General features: G+C 44.6%; 1 protein-coding gene across 2 annotated transcripts in view; it reads left to right on the forward strand.

Moving 5' to 3' along the window:
* The window catches only part of LOC121573756 (unconventional myosin-XVIIIa), a 115,293-nt gene extending 97,509 nt beyond the window's left edge, over positions 1-17,784 (forward strand). For both annotated transcript variants that reach the window (XM_041885981.2, XM_041885982.2), the window contains 2 exons: positions 8,786-8,908; positions 14,224-17,784. In XM_041885981.2, the coding sequence (XP_041741915.1) occupies positions 8,786-8,908; positions 14,224-14,338 (238 nt within the window). In that variant the 3' untranslated portion in view covers positions 14,339-17,784. The remainder of the gene's footprint in view (positions 1-8,785; positions 8,909-14,223) is intronic.
* The last annotated feature ends 6,547 nt before the right edge of the window (positions 17,785-24,331 follow it).

Genomic DNA, 24,331 nt, shown 5'->3' on the forward strand with positions numbered 1-24,331 from the left:
TATTTTCTGCTGGCATGGAATCGCCCTATAGTCTTTGTAGGTAGGGTAGGTTCGCTCTCTGTAGAGTCTGGTTGAGCTGCTTGTTTAATATGGTCTAGCTTACTCACTTTCGACTTCGACATAAAAGTATGTTTCTGGTTAAGCATTCATTCTAAAGACCCATAATTAAAGTTAACATTCCTATTCCAGATGTGCATCACTATTTTGGATGAAAGAGTGTGATTTGTAGTTAGTTAGCAGTTCATTTTCTCAGCATGCATTATTTGTATCAGTATTAACCTCTAATTGCTTGTTCCAATAGAGAACACTTCCCTGCCCTGTGATTCAATTCCTCTTATTGTTATTCATTCATTTGCCAGCAGACAGACAGGCAGCTCATGTGAATCAGCACAGTGCACTGTCTTTGTATGTTAGCGTCAAGCCTGTGGATTCCTCACTTAGATGCTCAAGAGAAAAGAAAGTGAATACCCATGGTTACTTAGGAGCAAATTTGTCCCCACCTTTGATCTGTATGTAATAGCAGCGAGATAAACAATAATGGAATAATTTATTTGTCAGTGAATTGTGAAGGGAATGTTCAGACGGATTAGTGTTCTCATTTGTTCTTTAAATGTAGTAATTGCATCAGTAAAAAGGTGACAATGGTAGGATTGATTTTTGTGTGCGAGTAAAAGGGATAAAGAATAATGAAAAGGTCTGAAATGTTTGAACATCTTTTTCCATGTTTTCTGAGAAGCACTTTAAACATTAAAAGAGGAAAGTATGTCATCTTTCCAGTGCACTATTCTATTTCAGGCAGTTCTTTGTCCAATGTATCCTGTCATGGTCATAGGAAGATCTCACACAACCAATCCTTGATGAGTGTACAGTACCGTATGTGAGTCTGTGTGTGTACACAGTGCTCAAATGACATGGATTTAGTGGAACTGTCTCTGAGATGCTGGGACCAAGACGATCTATGTGCAGAGTACGGTAGACAGGAACAATCCATAGGAGCTTTATGATGTATATAAGTATGTGTAACGGCGATATACAACCAGTGGAGACCGATTGTCAGAAGCCATTAATGTCGAGCTCTAAATCCGGTGCTCCCTGGAGCCTCAGCGCTGCTTAGCAAGTGGTGTGAGGCCAAGGACATAAATTGTGTGACACCATTTGCAAAGCACTTGATTACAAGCCGCCTCTGTCTGTCCCACAGCTGCTCCAGTGCAGGTGTTTGTGTGTCTGTGGGAAAGAGTAGTTTTGCCGTGTAGACTATGTGGGTGTCAGTCCTTAAATTATCTTTCCCATAAAGCTTTGTGTCACGGTTTCGGCCGAGGCTGCTCCTCCTCCTGGTTCGGGCAGGCTTCGGCGGTCGTCGTCTCCGGAGTACTAGCTGCCACCGATCTATGTTTAATGTTCGTTTGGTTTTGTCTTGATGTTGTACACCTGTGTCTTGTTAGTCCTCGTTAGTGTCCTATTTAGTTCTCGTTGTGTGTGTTTGTCTTTGTGTGTGATTGCTCTTCTGTTTTGTGTTGGAGCTACGTACTTCCCTCCAGTGTTTTGGAGAGGTTTTTCGCACATGTTAGTGCGCCGTTTGTTTGACGCCTGTGTGCGCCGTTATTTCGCCTTCGGGCTTATTGTGCTTATTTTCTACGTGAATATTGCACTAAAGTCTTTTGGACTGAGCTTCTGCGTCCTGCGCTTGATTCATGCACCACACCCACCTTCAGCACCCCATGACACTTTGTTTGTCTAACGGACACACAATGTTAGACACGGACACAAATTATCTGTTTAGCGTGTTAACACACTATTGGTAGTTTGTTGTAACCGAGTATTGGTGCTAAACCGTGTTATTGGAAGCTAGCATGCTAGTTAGCTATGGCGTCATAGGTATATGGTGCCCTGGAAGGTTTTCACAGAAGAATACTGTACCAAGTTAGCTAGCTGAATAAACTAAGTTAGAGTCTATTCCTAGAAAACATTGAACCGCAGTAGTTTACAACAATTATAATTTCTAAAGTGGAAGTTGGGAGAGTTATATTTGAGTGTTTGAGTGAAACGTAAGTGAAGGAGGCCCCGCTCTCTCGCTTTCCCAGATGTTTAGTTAATTTCATTCTGATGTCCTTTGCATTATTGTAGCCTTTTTTGTAGCCTGTGTCTGTCTATCCCTGTTCTCTCCTCTCTGCACAGGCCATATAAACGCTTCACACCGCGTGGCTGCTGCCACTCTAATCTGGTGGTCCCTGCGCGCACGACCCACGTGGAGTTCCAGGTCTCCGGCAGCCTCTGGAACTGCCGTTCTGCGGCCAACAAGGCAGAGTTCATCCCAGCCTATGCTACCCTCCAGTCCCTCGACTTCTTGGCGCTGACGGAAACTTGGAATAATACAGAAAACAGTGCTACTCCTACTGCTCTTTCCTCGTCTGATCATGTGTTCTCGCATACCCCAAGAGCATCTGGTCAGCGCGGCGGTGGCACAGGAATCCTCATCTCTCCCAAGTGGACATTCTCTCTCTTTCCCCTGACCCATCTGTCTATGTCCTCATTTTAATTCCATGCTGTCACAGTCACTAGCCCATTCAAGCTTAACATCCTTGTCATTTATCGCCCTCCAGATTCCCTTGGAGAGTTCATCAATGAGCTTGACGCCTTGATAAGTTCCTTTCCTGAGGATGGCTCACTCCTCACAGTTCTGGGTGACTTTAACCTCCCTACGTCTGCCTTTGACTCATTTCCTGTAGCTCAATTGGTAGAGCATGGTGCTTGTAACGGCAGGGTAGTGGGTTCGATCCCCGGGACCACCCATACGTAAAAATGTATGCACGCATGACTGTAAGTCGCTTTGGATAAAAGCGTCTGCTAAATGGCTTATTATTATTATTATTATTATTATTTCTCTCTGCCGCCTCCTTTCCACTTTTGACCTCACTCTTTCACTGTCCCCCCCCTACTCACAAGGCAGGCAATACGCTTGACCTCATCTTTACTAGATGCTGTTCTTCTACTAATCTCACTGCAACTCCCCTCCAAGTCTCCGACCACTACTTTGTATCCTTTTCTCTCTCGCTCTCCTCCAATACTACTCACTCTGCCCCTACTCAGATGGTAATGTGCCGTCGCAACCTTCGCTCTCTCTCTCCCGCTACTCTCTCCTCTTCCATCCTAACATCTCTTCCCTCTGCTAAATCCTTCTCCCTCCGATCTCCTGATTCTGCCTCCTCAACCCTCCTCTCCTCCCTTTCTGCATCTTTTGACTCTCTATGACCCCTATCCTCCCGGCCGGCTCGGTCCTCCCCTCCTGCTCCGTGGCTTGACGACTCATTGCGAGCTCACAGAAGAGGGCTCCGGGCAGCCGAGCGGAAATGGAGGAAAACTAGACTCCCTGCGGACCTGTCATCTTTTCACTCCCTCCTCTCTACATTCTCTTCCTCGGTTTCCGCTGCTAAAGCCACTTTATACCACTCTAAATTTCAAGCCTCTGCCTCTAACCCTAGGAAGCTCTTTTCCACCTTCTCCTCCCTGCTGAATCATCCTCCCCCTCCCTCCTCCCTCTCTGTGGATGACTTCGTCAACCATTTTGAAAAGAAGGTTGACGACATCCAATCCTCATTTATTAAGTCAAATGACACCGCTAGTCCTGCTCACACTGCCCTACCCTATGCTTTGACTTCTTTCTCCCCTCTCTCGCCAGATGAAATCTTGCGACTGGTGACGGCTGGCCGCCCAACAACCTGCCCGCTTGACCCTATCCCCTCTCTTCTCCAGACCATTTCCTGAGACCTTCTCCCTTACCTCACCTCGCTCATCAACTCATCCTTGACCGCTGGCCATGTCCCTTCCGTCTTCAAGAGAGCGAGAGTTGCACCCCTCCTCAAAAAACCTACACTCGATCCCTCCGATGTCAACAACTACAGACCAGTATCCCTTCTTTCTTTTCTCTCCAAAACTCTTGAGCGTGCCGTCTCTAGCCAACTCTCCTGCCATCTCTCTCAGAATGACCTTCTTGATCCAAACCAGTCAGGTTTCAAGACTGGTCATTCAACTGAGACTGCTCTTCTCTGTGTCACGGAGGCTCTCCGCACTGCTAAAGCCAACTCTCTCTCCTCTGCTCTCGTCCTTCTAGACCTATCTGCTGCCTTTGATACTGTGAACCATCAGATCCTCCTCTCCACCCTCTCCGAGTTGGGCATCTCCGGCGCTGCTCACTCTTGGATTGCGTCTTACCTGACAGGTCGCTCCTACCAGGTGGCGTGGCGAGAATCTGTCTCCGCACCACATGCTCTCACCACTGGTGTCCCCCAGGGCTCAGTTCTAGGCCCTCTCCTATTCTCTCTATACACCAAGTCACATGGCTCTGTCATATCCTCACATGGTCTCTCCTATCATTGCTACGCAGATGACACACAATTAATATTCTCCTTTCCCTTCTGATAACCAGGTGGCGAATCGCATCTCTGCATGTCTGGCAGACATATCAGTGTGGATGTCGGATCACCACCTCAAGCTGAACCTCGGCAAGACGGAGCTGCTCTTCGGCAAGACGGACTGCCCGCTCCATGATCTCGCCATCACGGTTGACAACTCCATTGTGTCCTCCTCCCAGAGTGCAAAGAACCTTGGCGTGACCCTGGACAACACCCTGTCGTTCTCCGCTAACATCAAAGCGGTGACCCGATCCTGCAGGTTCATGCTCTACAACATTTGCAGAGTACGACACTACCTCACACAGAAAGCGGCACAGGTCCTAATCCAGGCACTTGTCATCTCCCGTCTGGATTACTGCAACTCGCTGTTGGTTGGGCTCCCTGCCTGTGCCATTAAACCCCTACAACTTATCCAGAACGCTGCAGCCTGTCTGGTGTTCAACCTTCCCAAGTTCTCTCATGTCACCCCGCTCCTCCGCACACTCCACTGGCTTCCAGTTGAGGCTTGCATCTACTACAAGACCATGGTGCTTGCCTACGGAGCTGTGAGGGGAACGGCACTTCCTTACCTTCAGGCTCTGATCAGACCCTACACCCAAACGAGGGCACTACGTTCATCCACCTCTGGCCTGCTAGCCCCCTTACCTCTACGGAAGCACAGTTCCCGCTCAGCCCAGTCAAAGCTATTCGCTGCTCTGGCACCCCAATGGTGGAACAAGCTCTCCCACGACGCCAGGACAGCGGAGTCACTGACCACCTTCCAGAGACACTTGAAACTCTACCTCTTTAAGGAATACCTGGAATAGTATAAAAGTAATCCTTCTACCCCTCCCTCCCCCACCCCCCCATAAAAAAAAATGAAAAAAAAGTGGTGGTCCCACTGGCTATCATAAGTTGAATGCACCAATTTGTAAGTCGCTCTGGGTAAGAGCGTCTGCTAAATGATGTAAATGTACATTGAAAATGAGAGAGACCCTGAGTGACTGAATCTAATAAGGTAGCGAATGTTGATGTCCACAGACTGCCGCAATGGCCAGATTTGGCTCTATTCCTCTCCCCCAAAGCGGTCTCTCCATCCAGTCCGTGAGACTGTCTCTGTCCCCATGCAGGTAGAGAGGAGGCAACAAAAACACTTTGTTCTCCATGGAGACTTGATTGAACGTGTGATAGATCGCCTTGCCCTGAGCAACATATTGCTAATAAATATGTAAATATGTGAGCAGGGGGATGCAGCCCAGCGGTCTATACCATTTAACTATACCATTAAAGAAGGCCGTCATTGGAGACCTCTTTGAATATGATGCACTATGTTGGCACTTTTGCATTCTGTCCCAGTCTTACCAGATAAGCTAGTCAAAGAACGAAGGAGATCTGTGCCTTGCTTTGGAATTTGTATTGATGTCACGTCACAACAGAAACTGAAAATTGTTGTATTGATTGACATCAGACACTGCCTGTTGGTTATGATCCAAATTATTCCCACGGGGGGCCAGTATGAAAAAAACAAAACATGTATGCACTCACTAACTGTAAGTCGCTCTGGATAAGAGTGTCTGCTAAATGACTAAAATGTAAATTGCTCCTCAACTGCAGTGTGTGTTCTTTGAGGATGTTCCTGTATAGCTCATTCTGTTACTATAAACTAATGAACACTGCTAGGTTTAATGGTTCTCAGACATGTTTGTTCATAATCTAAGTATTTAGCCCCTGTGGGTGCCCTCCCTCTCCCCTCCTCCCCTCTCTCTTCCTCTCCCTGAGGCAAACAGATGCATAATGCTGAGGCAGAGATGCTTCACCTCTGGGAGTGAGGAACAGATGAATCTGGATTGAAATGTGCCTGCCGACCTTTCCGAGGCGTGATCTAATATACTTTCTCCTTGGGTTCCCTCCAGTCTCTGTTTACTGCTTGTTATTGTCAAGCCCAGGGCTAGAGGGCTGTCATCGGCTCAGCCCCAATAACAATCTACATCAACAGGCCACGCTCAGCCACACACCACAGAGGCCTTAACAGCCTGCCTATGGCCACCGAGTTAATTACGCCTTCATGAGCTCCATTCATTTGCATTCTGCTCTGCTCGGAGGCACCACGAGTTGTTTCGCTCGACCGCCCCCGTCGTAAGAGATTATACACTTAACGGGAAGAGAGAGCACTCAAATCAAATCAAATGTTATTTGCCACATGCGCCGAATACCACAGGTGTAGACATTAGTGAAATGCTTACTTACAAGCCCTTAACCAACAATGCAGTTTTTTAAAGAAAAAGTAAAATAAAAAACATAAAAGCAAATAACTAAAGAGCAGCAGTAAAATAAAATAACAGTAGGGAGGCTATATACAGGGGAGTACCGGTACAGAGTCAATGTGCGGGGGCACTGGCTAGTTGAGGGAATATGTGGGTAGAGTTAAAGTGACTATGCATAAATAATAAACAGAGTAGCAGCAGCGGAAAAGAGGGGGATGGGTGGGGGGGGGGCAGTGCAAATAGTCCGGGTAGCCATTATTTAGCTGTTCAGGACTCTTATGGCTTTGGGGTAGAAGCTGTTGAGAAGCCTTTTGGAACTAGACTTGGCGCTCCGGTACCACTTGCCGTGTGGTAGCAGAGAGAACAGTCTATGATTAGGGTGGCTGGAGTCTGACAATTTTTAGGGCCTTCCTCTGACTCCGCCTGGTATAGAGGTCCTGGATAGCAGGAAGCTTGTCCCCAGTGATGTACTGGGCCGTACGCACTACCCTCTGTAGTGCCTTGCGGTCGGAGGCCGAGCAGTTGCCATACCAGGCGGTGATGCAACCAGTCAGGATGCTCTCGATGGTGCAGCTGTATAACTTTTTGAGGATCTGAGGACCCATGCCAAATCTTTTCAGTCTCCTGAGGGGGAATAGGCTTTGTCGTGCCCTCTTCACGACTGTCTTGGTGTGTTTGGACCATGATAGTTTGTTGGTGATGTGGACACCAAGGAACTTGAAGCTCTCAACCTGTTCCACTACAGCCCCGTCGATGAGAATGGGGGTGTGCTCGGTCCTCTTTTTTTTTTATCCTGTAGTCCACAATCATCTCCTTTGTCTTGATCACATTGAGGGAGAGGTTGTTATCCTGGCACCACACGGCCAGGTCTCTGACCTCCTCCCTATAGGCTCTCTCATTGTTGTCGGTGATCAGGCCTACCACTGTTGTGTCGTCGGCAAACATAATGATGGTGTTGGAGTCGTGCTTGGCCATGCAGTCATGGGTGAACAGGGAGTACAGGAGGGGACTGAGCACGCACCCCTGAGGGGCCCCCGTGTTGAGGATCAGTGTGGCAGGTGTGTTGTTACCTACCCTTACCACCTGGGGGTGGCCCATCAGGAAGTCCAGGATCCAGTTGCAGAGGGAGGTGTTTAGTCCCAGGGTCCTTAGCTTAGTGATGAGCTTTGAGGACACTATGGTGTTGAACGCTGAGCTGTAGTGAATGAATAGCATTCTCACGTAGGTGTTCCCCTTGTACAGGTGTGAAAGGGCAGTGTGGAGTGCAATAGAGATTGCATCATCTGTGGATCTGTTGGGGCGGTATGCAAATTAGGGTCTAGGGTTTCTGGAATAATGGTGTTGATGTGAGCCATGACCAGCCTTTCAAAGCACTTCATGGCTATAGACGTGAGTGCTACGGGTCGGTAGTCATTTAGTCAGGTTACCTTAGTGTTCTTGGGCACAGGGACTATGGTGGTCTGCTTGAAACATGTTGGTATTACAGACTCAGTCAGGGACGTGTTGAAAATGTCAGTGCAGACACTTGCCAGTTGGTCAGCGCATGCTCGGAGTACACGTCCTGGTAATCCGTCTGGCCCTGCGGCCTTGTGAATGTTGTGAGAGGGCTGTAAAACGGCAGCCATCTTCTCCGGCGGCACTCCTGCCACTGTACCCATATTTATGGATGCACCAATTAACTAATAGCTGTTTATTCTTGCTTTCAAATTAGCTTTGTTTTAGTTTTTTAATTAAAAGTATTTAATTTGGCATAACTTTAGCTTCGTGATAGATATTTTGATTAATATTCAGGAAGTAGGAGTACAACACTTTTGACTGGTAAACTAGTTTGCGAATGGGTGCATATGGATCTGTCATTGCTCGAAGTCAATAGGCTGCTGTTGTCTCCCTAAACCTTGCCTGCCTTTACATTGCTCTAACCGCAGTTTATTGCTACCATGATCTGCTGTTTGACTAACTGCATTAGAGAGCTGTTATGTTATGACATTCAAAACCTTTGATTGGTCTGTGTGTGTGAGTCATCTCTGTATTGTACTTCCTGTGCAATAGCCCTCACTGGGCTCAAACAGCTCTGCCTCCTGCCAACAACAACAACATAACACTGTTTGCTCTCCTTCGGTCTCTTTCTCACAGTGGTGACGAGTCGGACACGGACTCAGAGGTGGAGGACCGTGTGGACGGTGTCAAGTCCTGGCTGTCCAAGAATAAGGGCTCCACCAAGACCCTTTCAGAAGAGCGCAGTTTGAAGAGCTCCAGGTCAGTGTTGTGTTGTCCTGTCTGTCTCTGTGTGTGTGTTTCTCTGTCTGTCGGTCTGTTTATCATCCTCCTCAGTCCTCAGGCTCTTCATTATGATATCACCCCCCTTCATTCTGGCTGGTCCCTGATAGAGCAGTGCAGGCCTCCTCATTCCCATCCTTTATGCGTTTACCCTGCTGAGAGCTAAAGAGCCCAGGATTACCTGAGGCAGGGTGGAATGGAAGGGTAAGTATTTCATGAGATTAGGTGTCATCTCTCTCTGCCTCCCTATCATCCCTCTAATGACAGCAGGCAGAGGGAAGAGGGAAGAGGGAAGTGGGCGCTGTGCTGCCTGTCAGATTTATTGAAGTGGCCCATGGCCAGCTGGCATGCCTGCTAAATGCCCCCCCTCTCTGCTCTGCCTGAGATGAACACATCTCCTCCCCCCTGGCAGACAGCACAGGTTAGCCCCGTATATACCTGCTCTCTTTGATGAGCTTTAGTAAATCAACTCACAACCTAACTTTCCTTATTAGACTCGCTTTAATTTAATAATTTCTCTCTCAAGTCTCTAAATTCTCATCTGTTTTCTCTCTGTTTCTTTCATGTATCTCTATTGATTGTTTCCATGGTGTCCATGTTTCCTACACCCTCCTCCTCATGGCCTCTTAGAAATGCAGTGAATGTAGATGCCAAGGAAGGGAAAGAGGGTAGGGAGATGAAAGGTGGGAGCAAGGAAGGCAAAGAAGTAGACAGCAGGTCGGTGTCTGTGATGAGTTCCCTTAGCTACAGGAAGTGCTCCATCCTGAAAGACTCCATCGGAGGCCAGGGGGATGAGAGCTCCCTCTTCAGTACGCTGAAGGAACAGTCCAACACCCTGGACCGCTCCTCCCTATGCAAGGCCAAGTCTAAGTCAAGTCTAACCCTAAGCCAAGTCTAAGTCCACAGACCAGGACGATAGCATGTCGGTCAGCTCCTAAAATAAGTCCCAAGATGATGACCATGGCTCGGTCATCTCTCAGGCCTACTCTGAGGCCACCAGCAGGGCCAGGAAGGTTCTGGAGTGCTGCTGGGCCCCACACAGCCCTGACCTTGACAAGGACTCCATGGTGTCCTTCCTGGCCCCCAGCAGGTCCACCCGTAGAAGCATGCCGAACATGGATGATGACAATATGTCCACCATTAGCAGCATCACCAGTGTGAGCCGTACCAGCCCCCGTGGTCTGCGACGTAGCACCTCCTGGAAGGACGACGGGCGACGCGACTCGTACAGGACCTCGGTCAGCCCCAGCATGAGCAGGCGCTCTGGGGGCTACAGCCCAGGCAGCGTGAGCAAGGCTGACTCTCGTATATCTGTGGCCCGCAGCAGCTGGCTTAGTGAGTTCGGCCTGCACATGGACGACGACAACAATGATGATGCTCTGAGCATGGCCTTCAGTCAGGGAACCTCTGCCTACAGCCCCTGCTGCCTGGGCTGCAGCGTCTCCACCCCGGCCCCGCTCCTCTGACAACAACCCCCCAGACACCTCCGATGTTAAGGCTGTCACCCACCGCAACTACCTTGACCCTGACCTGGAGAAGGCCATCAACTAGGTCCTCAGCTTCAAGCCCATCAAGTTCAAACGCAGCAAACTAGACGAAGAAGAAGAGGAGGAGAAGAAGGAAGAGGAGGAGAAGAAGGAAGAGGAGGATGATGAAGAGTTTGCACAGTGTGAACGGGGATGATTAGGGTCTGGGCCGTAGTGCGTCCAGTGTGCGTCGCTCAGTGTCTGGCTCGGCGGTGGACTAAAGCACCAGGTCTTCCAGCAGCTTCAGCTCCTGCAGCACCACTAGCTCCAGCTCCCACAGAGGCAAGGCCAAGAAGAAGAGGTACTCAGACTCAAGACGACCGTCACAACAGGAGGAGCTCCACGAAGAAAGGCAAGAAGTCCAGGAAGGGCTCCAGGAAGGAGGACAGCGAGTCTGAAGCCTCCTCTTCGGTGTCCTCTTCCTCCAGCTCGGCCTCAACTGACTCCTACCGCAGCTCCAACAGTGTGAAGAGAGGTCCAGCCCGCCCTGCTTCAGATGAGGAAGGGGGCGCTGAACAGAGACCCCAAAGTAAGAAGGACGAGAAGAAGAAGAAAAGTTGGACAGCACAGTGATGAAGTATTTCTACAATCCTTATAGTGACTAAAGCCCCTGGCCCAGGTTATGCCTGGGAATGGAGTGAAAGCATGGTGTGACTCTAACCAAACCTGTTGACTTTACAGCAACATTATTAACATGTTAACCTTGTTTGATTACGTATTTATTCATTTGATACAAGTTCATGCCAGGTATGAACTTGAAGGTAGCCTAGCGGCAGGTAGCCTAGCAGTTAAGAGCATTGGGCAAGTAACCAAAAGGTCGCTGGTTCGAATCCCCGAGCTGACTAGGTAAGAAATCTGTCTGTGCCCTTGAGCAAGGCACTTAACCCTAATTGCTACCGTAAGTCACTCTGGGTAAGAGCTTCTGCTAAATGACTATAATGTAAATAAGTGTTCATCAACTCAATGTGGGTCCAGGTAGATGTGAAATACCACAGAATAATGCATTTCTTTTTGAGGAGTAAAGATGACTCATGACAATTGCTTAGATGAAACATATTTTGTGGCAAAAGGTTCCCCATCTCTAAGCATATAAAACGGGACACATACAGTGGGGAGAACAAGTATTTGATACACTGTCGATTTTGCAGGTTTTCCTACTTACAAAGCATGTAGAGGTCTGTAATTTTTATCATAGGTACACTTCAACTGTGAGAGACGGAATCTAAAACAAAAATCCAGAAAATCACATTGTATGATTTTTAAGTAATTAATTTGCATTTTATTGCATGACATAAGTATTTGATCACCTACCAACCAGTAAGTAAGGCTCTCACAGACCTGTTAGTTTTTTTTAAGAAGCCCTCCAGTTCTCCACTCATTACCTGTATTAATTGCACCTGTTTGAACTCGTTACCTGTATAAAAGACACCTGTCCACACACTCAATCAAACAGACTCCAACCTCTCCACAATGGCCAAGACCAGGGATAAAATTGTAGACCTGCACAAGGCTGGGATGGGCTACAGGACAATAGGCAAGCAGCTTGGTGAGAAGGCAACAACTGTTGGCGCAATTATTAGAAAATGGAAGAAGTTCAAGATGACGGTCAATTACCCTCGGACTGGGGCTCCATGCAAGATCTCACCTCGTGGGGCATAAATGATCATGAGGAAGGTGAGGGATCAGCCCAGAACTACACGGCAGGACCTGGTCAATGACCTGAAGAGAGCTGGGACCACAGTCTCAAAGAAAACCATTAGTAACACACTACGCCGTCATGGATTAAAATCCTGCAGCGCACGCAAGGTCCCCCTGCTCAAGCCAGCGCATGTCCAGGCCCGTCTGAAGTTTGCCAATGACCATCTGGATGATCCAGAGGAGGAATGGGAGAAGGTCATTTGGTCTGATGAGACAAAAATTGAGCTTTTTGGTCTAAACTCCACTCGCCATGTTTGGAGGAAGAAGGATGAGTACAACCCCAAGAACACCATCCCAACCGTGAAGCATGGAGGTGGAAACATCATTCTTTGGGGATGCTTTTCTGCAAAGGGGACAGGACGACTGCACCGTATTGAGGGGAGGATGGATGGGGCCATGTATCGCGAGATCTTGGCCAACAACCTCCTTCCCTCAGTAAGAGCATTGCAGATGGGTCGTGGCTGGGTCTTCCAGCATGACAATGACCTAAAACACACAGCCAGGGCAACTAAGGAGTGGCTCCGTAAGAAGCATCTCAAGGTCCTGGAGTGGCCTAGCCAGTCTCCAGACCTGAACCCAATAGAAAATCTTTGGAGGGAGCTGAAAGTCCGTATTGACCAGCGACAGCCCCGAAACCTGAAGGATCTGGAGAAGGTCTGTATGGAGGAGTGGGCCAAAATCCCTGCTGCAGTGTGTGCAAACCTGGTCAAGACCTACAGGAAATGTATGATCTCTGTAATTGCAAACAAAGGTTTCTGTACCAAATATTAAGTTCTGCTTTTCTGATGTATCAAATACTTATGTCATGCAATAAAATGCAAATTAATTACTTAAAAATCATACAATGTGATTTTGTGGATTTTTGTTTTAGATTCCGTCTCTCACAGTTGAAGTGTACCTATGATAAAAATTACAGACCTCTACATGCTTTGTAAGTAGGAAAACCTGCAAAATCGGCAGTGTATCAAATACTTGTTCTCCCCACTGTAATTGGCTGTGCATGTAAATATAAATTTCTCCCTGAACGTGATGCATGGTGATGTTTTGAATGCTAAATGCATGTTGGTGTACAAACTAATAGACAGCTAGGTGCCCATGTGATTAATGACTGCAGTACAGCACAAGCCCTGGTACACAACCATCCATCAAGCACGACCACTTTAAATGTGGTCCCTCCAGGCCTCAACAAGACATAACTATACACCTAATTGAACATGAACACGGATTACTGCATATAGCCACCATGTATTTAATATGCTACATTAATGGTAACTATTTACATACAGTAGGTCAAATAAAATAAAATTTTATTTGCCACATGCGCCGAATACAATAGGTGTAGACATTACCGTGAAATGCTTACTTACAGCCCTTAACCAACAATGCATTTATTTTTTTTATAAAAAAAGTACAATAAAACAACAACAACAGTGTTGAGAAAAATAAAACAAAATGAGAAAAATAAATAAAACAAAATGGTCAGTTTCTTTAACAGCATGAGAATTATAGAAATGTGGGCAGTGTCACTTTGACTATAGATGTGAAGTTACCCAGCTTTCCTGCAGAGTCATCATAGTATATTTACTGTACCACTGCTTTGTCTTTGTTTCGTTATGATGTTGAAAGTAAACACTGAAGCTCTACTTTAGCCCTGAGTCAGGGTTATGAAAGCCTGAACCCTAACCATGCTGACCTTAAACCTTTTCTATTTTCACTCTATCCTTCCACCTCACCAAATGGCTGTTACAAAGCTTCCAGAGAAATGAAAATAACACTGTCAAAAATGTTAAACACAGGCATATGTTCTGACCTTGAAATCCAGTGTTTTGGTTTGTTTGGCCCTTGGCAGCACTGCATGATCTTTGCTGCAGTATTGATTGATACAGTGGAAAGGGTCATTGTGCTGCACTGCTATTGGAGCAGCTTATACTGCTGACCCTGACCCTGACCCCTGGAGGAAACTTGATATGTGACCTGTGACCTCTACAGATCTCAAACACCCATAGTTTTCAGCCAGGGTTCAGTTCAGCAGTGTTTCTCCTATATAAAGCCCTCTCTCTCCTCCCACAGCCCTCCTCTGTACCGGAGACACCTCAGTGAAGAGGATGAGAAGGAGCGGGGTTCCAGCAGACAGTCCCTGAAGGAATGTGACAGTGATGCAAAGCTGGCAGAGTCCACATCGTAACAGAGACTAATGCTACATCTCTCGTTTCCACCACCATCCTACACGAACACACCAGAGACTGATATACCATCCTTTATATACTCATAATACCCCTCCCCCATACATCCTCATATGAACATCAGTGAGCAATGCTAGCTAGCACCAGAGGCAAGGGCAGGGAAAAGTTAGAGTGCACATACAACTCATCGTGGTTCTATTGAAATAAAACGTGGTATAGCCATTTTCGCTTGCTACTAAGAGCTTTGAAAATAACAATCTCTCACAACATCTCTCACAACATATTGTCCACCTCAGCTCTACAGCCTTGAAGTGATATAAATAGAGCTTAGCACCACTGACATATTTTAAGAGCTATCTGTAGAGTTTATCACCACTGGCTTATTTAAGATAACTGCTTTTCATAGGCTAACTTCAAGATACATTCTCAAACTTTTGTATAATGTGGTGCTCACGAGCCAATAGTGGTCCCTGTTTTTTGGGTAGTACGTCATCATGTGATATGTTACGAATTTTGCAATTTGTGTGATACGTTACGAATCCAATTCGTGCAATATGTTATGAATTTGGATCCCGGAGTGCATCTTTAAGCTCCTGTTGTCATCTCTGTTTGAGGGCTGGAGAGCTTGTGGTTTATTCAAAGAACTGTAGCAGGCTGTCTCCCCTACAACCTGACTTCTCACTGCAGGTCCATACGCCTGACACTCCAGCATATCTTCCTTACCACTTAGAAATGCATTTGTCTCCTCTACACGTGTTTGGACTGTAGCTGCTCTTGTGCTTCAAGGAATATTTAGCCAATATCAGTGTATAGAAGAAAGAAAGACACTCAAGTATTTATCTTGCTTCAATACTGTTTAGATTTTTTATGGTTCTTAGAGAATGGGAGGGAGAGCTGCTGTGAGGGGATTGTGCTTTATGTCACATGCATTGGATCTGGTACATTTGCATACAGTAGTTGATGCTGTAATGGTTTTGGTCTGGCTCGTTTGAAGCTCAGCCATGCATTTGTCTCCTCGTGTCATGTCTGTTGGTTTTCAAAGGGAATGCATTTACTATCTGCTATGACAGGGTCATTCTAGGGATCTTGTTCTCTTTCCTTAGTTATCAAGATATACATGCACTGGATATCAGGGGAAATAATTGGTTTTATGAGGCAAATTGCCCTAAGTGCTATAAGCTCCCTGTCCCTCACTGGGAAAAAAGCATGTTTGCAACAGAAGTTCTGATATAATCCCATGATGAATTTTCTCATGTAGGATAAACCTGTGTCGTTCCACTAATTGGTTGCCTTTTGAGTAGTGTAACACCTAATTTTAACATTCTGTCATAAAGAGCACATGCACCTTCATAAACAACATGTCAAGAGGGTAAATGAAAAGAAATGACTAGTAAGTGACTAAGTGCCAAATTAAAGTAAAAGGGTTGACAATTTAATGTTAAAACAGCCTTTGTGACAGGAGGAATGGACGTTTGTTGTGTGCAACAGGGAGGGGCAATTGAAAGTAAGCTTCACAAAAAAAGTATAATTGTTAAATGTCTAGCCTGTCTACCGGTAACAGAGTTGACATGTTATGTTCAACCCGTTCACTTTTCCACCACAAAACACCAGAACATGGCCAAAAAGAGTAGAACCAGCTCACCTGCTTTTACACTATGGTTTGACTATTAGGTGTTCAATGTTTCTTTAGAAGAAAATATAAGAAAATGAATAGTTTCACCACATTAAAATGAGAGTTCAGTTCACATAGCAGGGTTGACTTTAAAGGAGACATATTGTTCTTTTTTACAACCAGATCTTTATTTTTGATTGTAAATGGCATGTTATAGACAGGTCCAGACACCTTTTTGTGATTTCACATGTTTTTGAGAAACTTACCCCAAACAGCAAATCACTTTCTCATCCTCGTTGTGTAGTAGGTGGGCCCACAAAACACATAAACAAAGGCTCCAAAAATACCCAAATAAGTCATTTTCGAATCCGCAATGATCTATTCCATTTTGTTGTGACTCGAGCGATACCGCTCGGTACCTTCTACAAAATAAAGGAAACACGTGAGTAAATGAGTGATACAAAGTATATAGTCTATTGAAAGCATGGGGTGCTTCCACACAGGAAGTTCCAGCCACTTGTAGAATCTATGCCAAGGCGCATTTAAGCTTTTCAGGCAGCTCGTGGTTGCCCAACGCCCTATTAAGACACTTTTTATATTGGTGTTTTCTTTCTTTTGGCAGTTACCTGTAGCATCAGGCTACACAGAGAATGGAACCGCTGGATAGGGGAAATGGCTTGTCGCACAAAAGGGAATATAACAGTGCGGATAAAGTAAAGAATGACACAATTTCATGTGTACAGCATCTAAAGACCTGTGTCACTATACTGAGAGCTTTGTCGTTTCTAAAAGGATATATTTGGGTGTTTTTGGAGCCTTTGTTCATGTTTTATAACATGCCATGTACATAGAAAATAGAGATTTGGTTGTAAAAAATAACTTTTAAAATGAGGGACAGAAATCACTAATCACATGAAATAAACAATATTCTTCAGAAATGACTTTTTGTCAAAACAACAAAATAACTAGGGCTTAACAACGATGGTGAAAATGTGGAGACATTTTGGGATTAAGCGGTCTAATATCTCAGAGGGTGCACTGAGGGACATGTCAAAATGATTAAATTGTTTTTTACATATAAAAATCTGATTTATTGAATTCTCCATGTTATCTATATTAAAGGGCACTTCAATTAATACAACAGGCTTTTAGAAATGCAATATTGGTGTACAATTTCTACATAAAATATCAAGGATGCAAAAGGCGCTAATTTCATGGAATGAATTTGGCCTTACTGAGTGACAATGCTATGCTTTAGTTTAATGTGAACTTATGAATTTTCAATAATAAATATGCAAATTATGTATCTCTATGTAGTGTGCGCATGCGTGCGTGCATGTCCACAAGGGTGTTTTCATGTGTCCATGTTTCCATTGCTCCTGTCTGTTCATGTGCATTGGAAGGACATGTTTAAAGTGTGGGACAGACTATTTTGCATATCTTCTCAGTGGGAGCATAACTCTGCATATCTTTTTCCATTTCCAGTTTGTCTATGCATTAGATACGAATATTAATATGGAACACAGGACAATTTGATGTCAATGCTTCTGAGTAGTGATTTGTTAAATACAATTTATGTTTGCATCTTAAGAGGCATTTTTGGCTTTACACACGTAATATATAAAATGTTTGAAATGATTGTATGATTTATCATAGCTTTTCAAACTGGTTTGTTTATTTTCATCATATTGAACAATTTACCACTTGTGATAGGAATTATTTTTTGCTTTAGTTTTAATGTAAATAAATGCAGGTGTTTGTTTTCAGTAACATTGTGTCTTATTGCGTGGTGGAATGGTAATACGGTTATAGTTTGGAGCAGAATTCATCATCCTATGGAAATGTTTTTAATGGAAATAAGGATGAGCTATTTATTGACAACAGCAGGACCATTTTACTGATGTGCTTGACAGAAATGTTTTTCTCATCTCAAGTGCATCACTTGATCATACCATCCATCTTTCCCCTGGAGAGGAGAGAGAAAACAAACACTTTATTGAAATGAATAATTACAACCAGACACAACCACAGCAAATGTCTGAACACTGCTCACACTCACTGTCGTGTTGTTAACGAACTATGCAACTAGCTTATACCGGTAAACAAAATGTAAGACTAAGGGAGTGAACGTTTATTTATAATAAGGGTTACATGGAGAAAATCGGACCACTCAGAAATGAAAATGGATGGCCCTCCCTTCAGCAAAATATATTTGACCTAAACCCTCCCTGAACGCTTAAAAAATAAGTGACCCTCCCCTATACCCAAAATAATAACTAAAACATTAAGTGGATAGCAGAAAACATGCCTACCGTTTACCCTCACTTCTTGGACACACCAGAGCCTGTACAGCTTTAGAACATGTTCTTTCGTACTTTAAGCATTACATGGCAACGCAGGAATTTTGCACAGGGTTGCGGGCCAGAAGGTTGTGGGTTCGCAGACCACCGTGGACAAGAGTAGTGGTTGAAAGATATCCTTTATAGTAAAAGCATTGCATAAATCTCCTCGTATTTGCAGGTCAGAGGAAAAAATATCCCTTTTTATAAACATTTCATGCAATTCTATGTCATTTTACATATTAGCAGAATCATTTTTAATACCACACAAACTACTGAAATTACAGGCTAAGAATGGACTGAGAAATGGGCCTAATGTGTTTATCTAATCAGATTTCTCCAATGCCAAATCAGTGTGTCTTGTTGCAACGAAACTGGCCCTGTTTGCAAATAATTAAATCTGTGACATCTTAGGAATCTGAGCATGGTACTTTCAAAAGTTAGGCTTACCTTTCCACCCCAGACAGAGTAGGTCTAGCAGAAAAATGTAATCTTTAACTGCTGGCTACTCTTCTTCTGTGGCTTAACCCAACCAGAGAAGGTCATGTGTTTCCCTAAAAGCGGTCTTGGTTTCAACATCTTCTGTTGTACAGAAAGTAAATAGCTTAATCAATTGATAGTGACAATTAGATCACTCCCAAGCAAAAGCAAAAATGTATCTCCTTGGCTATAGGAGGTTGTAACTCAGCCTCTGAATGTCAAATAAAAGAAACGCTGATATACCCATATGCATCAGTCACATCTTTCCTGGGCATTTTACAGCTTGTTTCTAGCATAAAGTATCACGGACCAAAGCGCTGTTATAGATTACTTTACATAATCAGATCTGTTTTATTTTCTTATCTTAAGCTAACTAGGGGTAGTCCTGTGTTTGATTTTTTAAAAATGTTCTTTAATAAAAGGTAGGCCTATGTCATACCCTCTCAATTCGAGTCTTGGTTTTAACTTATCAGCCCTTCACTGACAGGGATGTAGGCTATTTAAAGAGTGCATGGTGGGTGGAGGAATTGACCGACAAATCTATGGATATAGCAGCATATAGCCTAATTTCGTTTGTCAACACAGGTATGCCTACCTCATTTCTTAAATAGGAAAAAATAGGCAACAACACAAAGCCCTCTTGTTGTTAGAAATTAATTATGCCTACTTTCAGCACCATGAGCTGTCTATTTCCGATTGATTGTGCCGCAGCTGCTGCTTCAAGTTTCAGCACCACAATGTATAGTGCTTTCAGAAAGTATTCACACCCCTTTACTTTTTCCACATTTTGTGTTAGTCTGAATATTACATTTGTGTCACTGATCAACACACAGTACCCCATAATGTCAAAGTGGAATTTTGTTTGTAGAAATTGTTTGAAATTAATATAAAAAATCAGCTGAAATGTCTTGAGTCAATAAGTATTTAACCCCTTTGTTATGGCAAGCCTAATTAAGTTAAGGAGTAAAAATGTGCTTAACAAATTGCATAATAAGTTGCATGGACTCAATCAGTGTTCAATAATAGTGGTTAACCTGATTTTTAAATAACTACCCCATCTCTGTATCCCACACATACAATTATCTGTAAGGTCCCTCAGTCAGTTTTCCTAGAGGAAAACCTGGTTCAGTCTTCTTTCCACCAAACACTGGGAGATTAATTCACCTTTCAGCAGGACAATAACCTAAAACACAAGGACAAATCTACACTGTAAATGAGACTTCTGATGGGTGAGAGAAAAAAATCTATGCAATCCATTTTGAATTCAGGCTGTAACACAACAAAATGTGGAATAAGTCAAGGGTATGAATACTTTCTGAAGGCACTGTAAATTACTCGAATCTGGCTTATTGTGAGGTCAATAACGCTGATAAATAGGCCTACATCATGGGCTAGAAACATTGTTTTTAATCAAATCAATTATAGTAGTAGCAAGCTATCAAAGTTGACCTCCGGGCCTCCTCCTCATCTTCGCGCTCTCCTTCTCAAACTGAACTGAACAGAACATAGGATATAGGTGTTTTTCGGACTAGGCCTAATCAAAAGTTATTTTCAGAAGAAGCCTTTGACTCTCTTCCTGATCTGCCACTGTAGGCCTACACAGCACAGCCATTGGTTAGGCAGCACACAAAAAAGGTTTTGATCAGCCAGAGCAGGCCGGGGCTCAGGGTTGGAATATCCATTGAAGTGTGTAATGCAGCCTAGTTTTATTTACACCATCCCAGCAGCTACAGTTGAAGTCGGAAGTTTACATACACCTTAGCCAAATGCATTTAAACTCAATTTTTCACAATTGCTGACATTTAATCCTAGTAAGAATTCCCTGTCTTAGGTCAGTTAGGATCACCACTTTATTTTAAGAATGTGAAATGTCAGAATAATAGTAGAGTGATTTATTTCAGCTTTTATTTCTTTCATCACATTCCCAGTGGGTCAGAAGTTTACATACACTCAATTAGTATTTGGTAGCATTGCCTTTAAATTGTTTAACTTGGTTCAAACGTTTCGGGTAGCCTTCCACAAGCTTCCCACAATAAGTTGGGTGAAGTTTGGCCCATTTCTCCTGACAGAGCTGGTGTAACTGAGTCAGGTTTGTAGGCTTCCTTGCTCGCACACACTTTTTTAGTTCTGCCCACACATTTTCTATAGGATTGAGGTCAGGGCATTGTGATGGCCACTCCAATACCTTGACTTTGTTGTCCTTAAGCCATTTTGCCACAACTTTGGAAGTATGCTTGGGGAATTGTCCATTTGGAAGACCCATTTGCGACAAAGCTTTAACTTCCTGACTAATGTCTTGAGATGCTGCTTCAATATATCCACATAATTTTCCATCCTCATGATGCCATCTATTTTGTGAAGTGCACCAGTCCCTCCTGCAGCAAAGCACCCCCACAGCATGATGCTGCCACCCCCGTGCTTCACAGTTGGGATGGTGTTCTTCAGCTTGCAAGCAACCCCCTTTTTCCTCCAAACATAACGATGGTCATTATGGCCAAACAGTTCTATTTTTGTATAATCAGACCAGAGGACATTTCTCCAAAAAGTACGATCTTTGTCCCCATGTGCCGTTGCAAACCGTAGTCTGGCTTTTTTATGGCGGTTTTGGAGCAGTGGCTTCTTTCTTGCTGAGCGGCCTTTCAGGTTATGTCGATATAGGACTCGTTTTACTGTGGATATAGATACTTTTGTACCTGTTTCCTCCAACATCTTCACAAGGTCCTTTACTGTTGTCCTGGGATCGATTTGCACTTTTCACACCAAAGTATGTTCATCTCTAGGAGACAGAACGCGTCTCCTTCCTGAGCGGTATGACAGCTGCGTGGTCCCATGGTGTTTATACTTGCATACTATTGTTTGTACAGATGAACGTGATACCTTCAGGTGTTTGGAAATTGCTCCCAAGGATGAACCAGACTAGGTCTCCAATGTTTTTTCTGAGGTCTTGGCTGATTTCTTTTGATTTTCCCATTATGTCAAGCAAAGAGGCACTGAGTTTGAAGGTAGGCCTTGAAATACATCCACAGGTACACCTCCAATTGACTCAAATGATGTCAATTAGCCTATCAATAGCTTCTAAAGCCATGACATAATTTCCTGGAATTTTCCAAGCTGTTTAAAAGCACAGTCAACTTAGTGTATGTAAACTTCTGACCCACTGGAATTGTGATACAGTGAATTATAAGTGAAATAATCTGTCTGTAAACAATTGTTGGAAAAATTACTTGTTATGCACAAAGTAGATGTCCTAAACGACTTGCCAAAACTATAGTTTGTTAACAAGAAATGTGTGGAGTGGTTGAAAAACAAGTTTTAATGACTTTAACCTAAGTGTATGTAAACTTCCGACTTCAACTGTATCTTAGAAATATAACTTTGGTCTGTGCTTCTCTTATGACCGAAAAGAGCTTCTGGATATCAGGACAGCGATTACCTCGTACTGGACAAAGCTTTTTTCTTTAACGAGTCGGACGTGAAGGATTTACTTCAGACACGTGACAAGGCCCAAATCCCCATCATTCGCAGGAGAAAGAGACAGAGATATCGGGGACGTAGGTTGGGGTGCCTTTTTAAGGATCCGACGGCGAGTGGGTAATCTGCCTCTACCATCAGTCCTATTAACCAACGTACAATCATTGGATAACAAAATAGACGAGCTAAGATCACAAATATCCTACCAACGGGACATTCAAAACTGTAATATCTTATGTTTCACGAGTTGTGGCTGAACGACGACATGGTTAACATACAGCTGGCGGGGTTTACGCTGCATCGGCAAGATAGAACAGCCACCTCCGGTAAGACAAGGGGTGACGGTCTGTGTATATTTGTAAACAACAGCTGGTGCACAAAATCTAATATTAAGGAAGTCTCAAGGTTTTGCTCTTCTGAGGTAGAGTATCTCATGATAAGCTGTAGACCACACTATTTACCAAGAGAGTTTTCATCTATATTTTTTGTAGACCGCACTCGATGAGCTGTATAAGGCCATAAGCAAACAGGAAAACGCTCATCCAGAGGCGGAGCTCCTAGTGGCCGGGGACTTTAATGCAAGGAAACTTACATCCGTTTTACCTAATTTCTACCAGCATGTTAAATGTGCAACCAGAGGGAAAAAAAACTCTAGACCACCTTTACTCCACACACAGAGATGCGTACAAAGCTCTCTCTCGCCCTCCATTTGGCAAATCTGACCATAATTCTATCCTCCTGATTCCTACTTACAAGCAAAAATTAAAGCAGGAAGCACCAGTGACTCGGTCAATAAAGAAGTGGTCAAATGACACAGATGCTAAGCTACAGGACTGTTTTGCTAGCACAGACTGGAATATGTTCTGGGATTTTTCCGATGGCATTGAGGAGTACACCACATCAGTCACTGGCTTCATCAATAAGTGCATCGATGACGTCGTCCCCACAGCGACTGTACGTACATACCCCAACCAGAAGCCATGGATTACAGGCAAAATCCGCACTGAGCTAAAGGGTAGAGCTGCCGCCTTCTAGGATCGGGACTCTAACCTGGACGCTTATAAGAAATCCCGCTATGCCCTCTGACGAACCATCAAACAGGCAAAGCGTCAATACAGGACTAAGATTGAATCGTACTACACCGGCTCCGACGCTCGTCGGATGTGGCAGGGCTTGCAAACTATTACAGACTACAAAGGGATGTATAGCCGCGAGCTGCCCAGTGACACGAGCCTACCAGACGAGCTAAATTATTTCTATGCTCGCTTCGAGGCAAGCAACACTGAAGCATGTATGAGAGCATCAGCTGTTCCGGACGACTGTGTGATCACGCTCTCCGTAGCCAATGTGAGTAAGACCTTTAAACAGGTCAACATTCACAGACGGATTACCAGGACGTGTACTCCGAGAATGCGCTGACCAACTTGCAAGTGTCTTCACTGATATTTTCAACCTGTCCCTGACTGAGTCTGTAATACCAACATGTTTCAAGCAGACCACCATAGTGTCCAAGAACACTAAGGTAACCTGCCTAAATGACTACAGACCCGTAGCACTCACGTATGTAGCCATGAAGTGCTTTGAGAGGCTGGTCATGGCTCACATCAACACCATTATCCCAGAAACCCTAGACACACTCCAATTTGCATACCACCCCAACAGATCCACAGATGATGAAATCTCTATTGCACTCCACACTGCCCTTTCCCACCTGGACAAAAGGAACATCTACGTGAGAATGCTATTCATTGACTACAGCTCAGCGTTCAACACCATAGTGCCCTCAAAGCTCATCACTAAGCTAAGGACCCTGGGACTAAACAACTCCCTGGATCCTGGACTTCCTGACGGGCTGCCCCCAGGTGGTAAGCGTAGGTAACAACACATCTGCCACGCTGATCCTCAACACGGGGGCCCCTCAGGGGTGCGTGCTCAGTCCCCTCCTGTACTCCCTGTTCACCCATGACTGCATGGCCAGGCGCGACTCCAACACCATCATTAAGTTTGCCAACAAAACAACAATGGTAGGCCTGATCACCGACAACGATGAGACAGCCTTTAGGGAAGAGGTCAGAGACCTGGCCGTGTTGTGA

The sequence above is a fragment of the Coregonus clupeaformis genome, chromosome 9 (assembly GCF_020615455.1).
Source record: "Coregonus clupeaformis isolate EN_2021a chromosome 9, ASM2061545v1, whole genome shotgun sequence".
NCBI classification, from domain to species: Eukaryota; Metazoa; Chordata; class Actinopteri; order Salmoniformes; family Salmonidae; genus Coregonus; species Coregonus clupeaformis.